This window comes from Onychostruthus taczanowskii, unplaced genomic scaffold, assembly GCF_017590055.1.
Source record: "Onychostruthus taczanowskii isolate IOZ18803 unplaced genomic scaffold, ASM1759005v1 scaffold34, whole genome shotgun sequence".
Classification (NCBI taxonomy): Eukaryota; Metazoa; Chordata; class Aves; order Passeriformes; family Passeridae; genus Onychostruthus; species Onychostruthus taczanowskii.
The window spans coordinates 508,707-516,836 of NW_024500794.1; the positions used below are offsets into that span (position 1 = coordinate 508,707).

General features: G+C 59.6%; 1 protein-coding gene across 3 annotated transcripts; it reads right to left on the minus strand.

Moving 5' to 3' along the window:
• Positions 1-200: 200 nt before the first annotated feature.
• GAPDH (glyceraldehyde-3-phosphate dehydrogenase) lies at positions 201-5,363 on the minus strand. Of its 3 annotated transcripts, none has more exons than XM_041410886.1 (13): positions 5,327-5,363; positions 3,746-4,284; positions 3,299-3,342; positions 2,698-2,797; positions 2,456-2,562; positions 2,280-2,370; positions 1,996-2,111; positions 1,798-1,879; positions 1,501-1,652; positions 1,321-1,399; positions 1,008-1,091; positions 759-856; positions 201-504 (listed from the first exon to the last, which is right to left on the minus strand). In XM_041410886.1, exons 1-13 carry the CDS (start codon positions 5,346-5,348, stop codon positions 435-437), a joined length of 1,584 nt encoding a protein of 527 aa, XP_041266820.1. In that variant the 5' UTR covers positions 5,349-5,363; the 3' UTR covers positions 201-434. The 3 variants fall into 3 exon arrangements, with proteins under 3 accessions (XP_041266820.1, XP_041266819.1, XP_041266818.1); XM_041410885.1 differs by lacking the exon at positions 5,327-5,363 and adding an exon at positions 4,402-4,582; XM_041410884.1 differs by lacking the exon at positions 5,327-5,363 and having other exon boundaries at positions 3,746-4,345.
• Positions 5,364-8,130: the final 2,767 nt, after the last annotated feature.

Here is an 8,130-nt window from a genome sequence, read left to right on the forward strand (position 1 = left end):
GTGGAGCACGGCCCTGCACTACACCTTGTTTTGGCTCACGGGCTGGACTCCGGGCTCTCCCACGTGGAACAAGCAGCTCAGCAGGCCGCACTCCCCAGCTTCTCACTGCAGCTGGCACAGACTGTGCCATGCAGGCGCCTGCAGCTGCTCAATACATACATGCCCCCTCCTCCCATCTCCCCCTGACAGACAGACAAGGCTTTTCAGATGGTGATCACTTTTATTGATGTAAGGTGGTACACAAACAGATCAGTTTCTATCAGCCTCTCCACCTCCCCCAGGCTCGGGGAGAAGTTGGAGGAGTGGGGGAGACAAGGGAACAGAACTGGCCTCTCACTGCAGGATGCAGAGCTAAGCGGTGGTGAACAAGGGCAGGGGCTCCAACAAGGAGAGTCCTGCTTCCCTAGGCAGCAGGGGGGGGCTGTGTGCTCAGCTTACTCCTTGGATGCCATGTGGACCATCAAGTCCACAACGCGGTTGCTGTATCCATATTCATTATCATACCTGGGGACAGAAAACAAGCGTGTCAGGGCTGACCCATTTCTTCCATTCTTCCTGCTTCTCTGCCCCATCCCACACAACTGAACTCTCGTCTACCCTCTGGGGGCAAGGAGGTAGCTATAGTAATTTCAGGTAAGAAGCAATCTCACTCCACCGTGAGATTGGAGCTATTTGTATCCACCTGGATCACCAGTGGTAACCAACAGAACACCCAAGTCTGTAACTTGTCTGTGCCAGTCCCCCAGGGCTGCACCTACCAGGAAACCAGCTTGACAAAATGGTCGTTCAGTGCAATGCCAGCGCCCGCATCAAAGGTGGAGGAATGGCTATCACCATTGAAGTCACAGGAGACAACCTGAAACACAAGGAATTGTAATGCATATGGCTGCCACCATCTCTACTCCAAGTGCCCAAACCAGGATCCTGGCGAAGCTGCTGACAACAGCCTTTTAGAAGAATGAGGCAAGAGCCAGTAACTGCAGGGTGAGAGAGCAGGCGTTCCTCACCTGGTCCTCTGTGTATGCCAGGATGCCCTTCAGGGGCCCATCAGCAGCAGCCTTCACTACCCTCTTGATGTCATCGTACTTGGCCTGAGGAGAGACAGATCCAAGATGATCAGATCCCAACTGACACAAAATGTCCACTGGGGACAGGGAGGGAGGAGACACCACGGGAACACCCCAGGCAGGTGCTCTTTTCACAAAGATCGTATCTTCAGGACAATATGGATGCAGAGAGGGCAATTCCAGGTGCAATACAGAGCTTAGAGGAAGCAGGGGCACATCTGGAAGCTGTTAGGACCTCATCCACAACACTTACTGGCTTTTCCAGACGGCAAGTCAGGTCCACAACAGACACATTAGGGGTTGGCACACGGAAAGCCATTCCAGTAAGTTTCCTGTGAGAGACATGAGTCAGTAAGGGACAGCATCTGGCACTCCTCTGCCAGCCTGGGACTGTTTGGCCTCCTCCTGACACCTGAGAAGGGGCAACACTCACCCATTGAGCTCAGGAATGACTTTTCCCACAGCCTTAGCAGCTCCAGTAGATGCTGGGATAATGTTCTGAGCAGCACCTCTGCCATCCCTCCAGAGCTTTCCAGAGGGCCCATCCACTGTCTTCTGTGTGGCTGTGATGGCATGGACAGTGGTCTGAAGAAAGAGCACAGCCATAAGAACACAGCCAATACTTTCCAGAAAGAGCATCCCAGGTGACACAGGGAGTACAGATGCTTTCCCTCTCACACGAGGGGATCTGTGGTAGGTCACCCTCCTCAGCACCAAGCTGCAGACCTACCATGAGACCCTCCACAATGCCAAAGTTGTCATGGATGACCTTGGCCAAGGGCGCCAGGCAGTTAGTAGTGCAGGAAGCATTGCTGGGGTAGAGAGATAAAGGCACATCAGCCAGAGGCAACACTTCCACTGAGGTGAAGTGAGACCCCTGGCAGCTGGTGAGAGCTCCAGGCCAGAAAGCAAGCTCCTCTCTCCTTACCTGACAATTTTCAGAGAGTTGTCATACTTCTCATGGTTGACGCCCATCACGAACATGGGAGCATCAGCAGAGGGGGCAGAGATGATCACACGCTTGGCACCACCCTTCAGGTGAGCCTGGAGAGAGAGATAAGAGATTACATAACTCAGGATCCTTCCAAGCTTGCTTCTTCAGATCTCTTCTGCTTCACAGCCCCATCCTGAGCAGCTCTGTACATGGTGGCATGCCCCACAGGCAGGAAGCAGCACAATCCCTTCTCTCCTGTGCCTCTGTGGCATACTCACCCCAGCTTTCTCCATGGTGGTGAAGACACCAGTAGACTCCACAACATATTCAGCACCAGCATCTGCCCACTTGATGTTGCTGGGGTCACGCCTAAGGAGGGATGAAATTTTACAAGCTGCTCCATGAGACACCCGCTTTCAACCTCCACAGGGGCAATTGGGAAAGAGATACTTACTCCTGGAAGATGGTGATAGCATTCCCATTGATGACAAGTTTCCCATTCTCAGCCTTGACAGTGCCCCGGAAGTGGCCATGAGTAGAGTCATATTTGAACATGTAAACCTAATAAAGAGAGGGGGAGTGGAAGGTCAGGCACCCAGGCTGCCATCATCCTCTAACACCCTGGGAAGGTACCAGAACAGATCCAGAGAAGCCCTACTCAGAAAGGCCCAGAGGGGGCACTGCAAAGCAACTCACCATGTAGTTCAGATCAATGAAGGGATCGTTGATGGCCACCACTTGGACTTTGCCAGAGAGGACGGCAGCCCGGGTAACCAGGCGGCCGATACGGCCAAATCTGGAGAGAAAAAGACATGGGTGAGGAGGTGCAACACAGAACCAGCCCAGCTGGGCATGGGAGGCAGTCCTTGGCAGCGTTCCCTCGGGATCATCCGCTGCTCCCTGCCCAGTAGGGCGGGAGGGAGCCCTGCAGCTCGTCCAAAGGCCAAGGCACCCCGGTTAAAGATTAAGAGCGACCCCCGCCCCAGAAAGGTCAATCGCTAAATTTACTGAGAGCCCCGGGGATCCGGTTACTCCTCGGCCCGGCACGAGAAGGTCACATCCCCGGGGCCGCCATCGACACACGATCCACCGAGAGACCTTTTGGTGGGGGGCTACAGGGATCCCCGGGAATGGAGAGGGAAACTGGGGCAGCCGAGCAACGGCAACCCCTTCCGGAGTGAGTCACCCCGAATCCGAGGAGAAATGAGTCAGCAGCATCGCTCTCTGCCCCGGGGGGCGCCGGCGGAGCGGGACCGGCGGGATTCAACCCTCCCCTCCCGTCGGCAGCGGCACTCACCCATTGACTCCGACTTTCACCATCTTTACCGCTTCGGGATGTTCCTGCGGGCAGAAACCACCGGTAGGGGCATGAGGGGAACCGGCAACAACCACCCTGGGCAGTCGCGCCCACACCCGGCGCCGTTAACGTCTCGCCCGCGCCGAGGGGCGAGCGGGCATGGCGGGGGGGGGACGGGGACAGCGGGCAAGGGGGGCCCGCGCTCCGAGCTAGCCCCACCCCCGCCCCGATCCCTCCTCGCCTCACCGCCCCCCTTCACGCCGCCCCCGCCATTTTGCGCCGCGCCGCCTTTGTGCCCGTGGGCCCCGCCGCCACGCGGCCCCGCTCCGCCCGGGGGCTGCCGCACCCCCTGCCGGTGGGCGGTGCGCGTGTGTGGGGAGAGGGCTCTCGCACGCCCACCCCCCGCCGCCGCTTTCTCCCCCCGCGCATCTCCCCCGCCCCCGTTACCTGCTGCCTCCGAACCGCCCGGCGCGCAGTGAGAAGGTGGCGCAGCGCCTCTCCGCCGCCCTTTATAGCCGCGTGAGGGTAGGGCGGAGGCCCGCCCCGCCGCGACGCCGTCGAATGGCAGCGCTGGGGCCGGACCGGGCTACGTGCGCCCGTGCTGCGGGTACGGCAGCTGAAGATCCCCCCTGTTTCCCCCGCCCCGCCGCCCCCCGTTAACAAAGGCCCCGCTCTGGAAACGCAGGGTCCGTAGCGATCACCCTCCCGTCGAGCTACCCCAAGGGGGTTGGTGGTGCTGGTGGCGGTGGTGAAAAATGCACCGGTCCTTACGGGGAGGTGTCCCCAGAGCGGGGATGGGCGGCTGCAGCCCTGCCAGAGGAGGCAGGGAGGGTGATAGCCGGTGAGGGGCTGCTGCTGCCGGGCTCGCTGCTGCTCCGGAGGATGGTATGCGCTGTTTTCACCTGATAACGAAGGGCAGGTAGCCACCCGCCCCGGCTGCAGCCTTTGCCCAATTGGATGGAGTAGTATCCAGTATCCGAAGGGACCTACAGGGAAGCCGGAGAGGGACTGTTCGTCAGGAGCTGTAGTCATGGGAAAAGGAGTAATGGGTACAAATTGAAAGGGAGGAAATTTAGGATGGATATTAGGAAGAAGTTCTTTACTGTGAGGGTGATGAGGTACTGTAACACGTTGCCCAGGGAGGCTGTGATGCCCCAACCATGGCAGTGTTCCAAGCCAGGCTGGATAAGGCCTTGAGCAACCTGCTCTAGTGGGAGGCGTCCGTGCACGTGGCAGGGGGGTTGGAACCGGATAATCTTTAAGGTCCATTCCAACCCCTAACATTCCACGATTCTGTGGTTGCAAGGCTAAAGGGACTGAAGGGATGCTCGGGTCACCCCACTGCCCCCGGCACTATCGGGAGGTACTGTCTGGGAGTTCTCCCGCCTCCAGGCTGGGCCCCCCCCCCGTCTGGGTGGGTTTATCCACGCGTGCTCTGGACGGGGCCCCTGGCCGGGCGCTGCCCCAGCAGGCCACGGGCGGCAGCGTGAGCACCATCTTAATGAGGCACTGCGGCACTGCTGCCGCTGCCCGCGGGACGTGACGGCGGAAATCCTGCTCGTCTGCCGCCTCGGCCCGCCTTCCCTGGCTGCCTGCGAGGAGGAAGCGCTCCTGGCATGGCCGCTGCCCGGTTCCCCGCCCCCCATGCTGGGCTCCCTCACCGAGCCCTGCCGCCTCCATCCCTATGCGGGGCAGGTGCGGCGGGACACACCCGCTTTAGGTACAACGCCCAGAGCACGCACAAATCCCAAATATCCCATCCCAGAGGAAGGTGTGGGAATGGAAATCTGGACTGTCAGAGCGGGAGGGGGTGGTGGGAGCTGGAATGTCCCTCCGGCTGCTCGGCTGAGCAGGGCTTTGAGGATAAGGGAGGGGGTGGGCAAGCTGGGGGAACCACGCAGGTACTGGGGTGGGGAACAAGAGAGGGGTCATGCAGCTCAAACGTAACCCTACTCTCCTTAAACCACTGCTATTCCCGGTGCTGCTGAGGGGTTGGTGGCTAAGTTTAGACCCAGCTGAGGTTACAACCTTTTCTTAAAGGCCAGGACATGGTGATGGCTCGCGGGGCACAGCAGCAGGGCTACGAGCTCGTGCCGGGGCCGGTGGTGCCCCAGCCGCAGCCCACCGAGGCGGGCTCTCGGGGGAAGCTTCAGCGCAAACAGGAGGCCCCGGTGTTTGTTCTGGCGGGGGCAGAGTGCGGCCGGGGTGAGCAGCGCGGCCCTTGTGCCCGGTCGATGCCTCACCCGTGTCCGCCCCCCCGGCCGCACCGCGCCGCAGCCGCGCGTGCCGCACGCCCCACGCGGAATGGCGGCGGCGCCGGCAGGGCCCGGCACGGCCCCGCGCGTGGGGCCGGGGGCGCCGGGCGGGCTCTGCCACCGCCTCCCGCCCGACCCCGGCCGGGGACAGCCACCGCCGAGCGCGGACGCGGCAAATTAGTACAGCTTGTTTAATGAGCGAGTCCTCAGGCACGGGGAGCAGGGAGGGTGCTGCCGGCGGAGAGGGGCTCAGCGGCCGCGGGGCACCTGCGGAGCCGGGCAGCTCCTCCTCGTACCGCCGCGCCGCTTCCTCGCTGCCGCAGCCTCCCGTTTTCGGGGCGGGAGCTTCAGGGCTTCGCGCAGCGCTGCGCCGTGCAGGTTCCCGAGCCGGTGCTGGTTCCCGAGCCGTGCAGGTTGCCGAGGCTGGGTGCCCTCCGGCTGCGGAGAAGCGGGCCTGGTGAGCCGCCCAGCGGCGTCCCGCCCGCCTGCTCTCGCCCCGGCCGGGCCCCAGCACCGCGCCGGCAGCACGGGCCGTCCCCGGTCCCGGCCTTTGCCCCGGCGGCTGGCAGGTGGTGGCCCCGCAGCCTGCCCCGCTGCCCCATCCCCCCGCTGTCCGTGCGCTCAGCTCTGCCCTGAACTTCTTCCCTGCCCGCTTGCTGGAGCCCACACTCTTGGCCCTCTCACCTCGGAGGCCCTCCAAAGCTAGCACCCCAAACCACTGAAGGTCCCGATTCGGTCCAGTTTCAGCCCGAAGCAGCCCCTGGGCATGGCCTTCCAGGCCCAATCTCCAGGCAGTGCCCACTTGCGACTGGCGAGGTTCTTGTGCCAGAGGGATGGACGGGCAGCTCTAGCCCCAGACGGGTGGAAGGGGAGAATGGAGGAGAGCAGCTGAGGACCGAAGCTGGACCCCTCCTTCGTGTCCTCTTCGGTCAGCGTGGACTCGGGCTCCAGGGGCAGCAATCGTGAAAGGAGCATCTGGGATAAACGGAGGAGACAGGGGTGATGCCTGTGCTTCTGGTGATAAGCCTGGTACCCCCTGGTACCCACTGCCCATACCTTCCTGTGGGCTCAGGCAAGACATTGAAGTGATGCCTGCTTACAGCACCGTGCCTGTGACATTGCATCCAGACACAGGGAAGCCAGCAGCTCCCACTGTCTGAAATGACTTTGTTATCCAGAACAGCAGGCACACAGCTGCTATGACCTCTGCCTGCAGGCAGATTGCCCTGCGCTTGTGAAACCATACACACGTCCTGCCCTGCCCCAGATTTGGAAGGTAACACTTCAGTCCTTGCTCCTTTTGTGGATGCTGAGCATCTCTGTGTGCTCAGGCTGCTGTGTTACTATTTCATTTTTCCAGAGGGCTGTTGGGAAGGATGATCCTGCCTCAAATACCTGATAAAGATGAGGGAGAGGTAGGAGCAGAGCAGGTGTGAGAAAGAGGGACTCCCCATCTGCTGGGAATCCTCTAGGCTGGCTGTGCTGACTGTAAGCCCTCAGCACTGCTGGGAGACAATGGTTTGGGGGTGTGTTGGGTGCAGTGGAAGCATGGCATTGCTGCCCACAGAAGCAGCCTGCAGGAGCCGTTCTACATCTGTCTCTCACATGGATGCTGAGCTAAGGCTGAGGATGCCTTTGTGCAGCTCTTTGTGGTAGCAAGTTAACTGAAGCGGACACAGGCATCCTCAGTGAGGAGTGAAATTGGTGAGTCATAGCAGGATCAGTCTTGTGATTTTAGTTCATGTCCTGACTATTTCCCTGTGGCTTTCCAAGGGTGACGTAAAGGCAAGGTGCTGGGGCTCAGGTTAACGTTTGGGTAAGAGGGAGCTGGCTGGATTGGAAAGTCAAAAATATTTTTGCTGTAATTGCAGAGGATAAAGATTTACTCAAGCGAAGAAGCTCTTAGTTGGTATCCTAACAGGGCTCTTGGCCTTAAAGAGGGTCTTTAATGGGGGTAATACTGAGTTTAGGAGCAAAACTCCTGGCCTAACAGGATGCATCTTCCCTCTGAAATAACCAGACCAGAACCATGATGAGAGACATGACTGTAATATCTGGTGGCTGCTGACACAGAGTGGGCTTAGAAAGGACCTGTTAAAAGGTTTTTTCACTGTTAAAAGCTTTTGCAGAGCACTAAAAAGCTTTTGTCTGTTTCCTGTCTTGAAATGCTGCTGCTCCTTAGGGGCTGAATTATAAGGTCACCCTGGAGCTGAGGCTGCTGAAGGGGAGAGTGCAACAAGCATAGACAGCAGCCTTCTTGTAGCTGGAATTTGGGACCGCCTCTTGTTCAAGGTTCAAACGCAACCTCCCTCCTCCTCCTCCCCTCCTGAAATCAACCTCAGCTCTCTCCCACTCCCTCCTACCTGTAGCCTCTGTCCTGGTAAGGACACAGTCTGAACGCTGGCAGAGAGCAGGATCAAGAAGAGGAAAAATGAGCAGCAAGGCCATGATCGAAGCCCCAGCATCTTCTTATCCCAGGGCTGGTGGAAGGCAAGGCAGGACTCGCAGCATCTGTGTCGGATGTGGTCCCTAACCCCTCTCTGCCTTTATAGCTTTGGTTCTGGCAGACAACTGGCC

Bases quoted from the DNA above. Each gene is read 5' to 3' on its own strand.
- GAPDH (XM_041410885.1), bottom strand. From the start codon at position 4,582: ATGTTAGGGGTTGGAATGGACCTTAAAGATTATCCGGTTCCAACCCCC. The intron at 4,285-4,401 runs GTAAAGAACTTC...GCTTCCCTGTAG, and splicing joins AGTACCTCATCACCCTCACA to GTCCCTTCGGATACTGGATA. The intron at 1,092-1,320 runs GTAAGTGTTGTG...GTCTCTCCTCAG, and splicing joins CTTGCCGTCTGGAAAAGCCA to GCCAAGTACGATGACATCAA.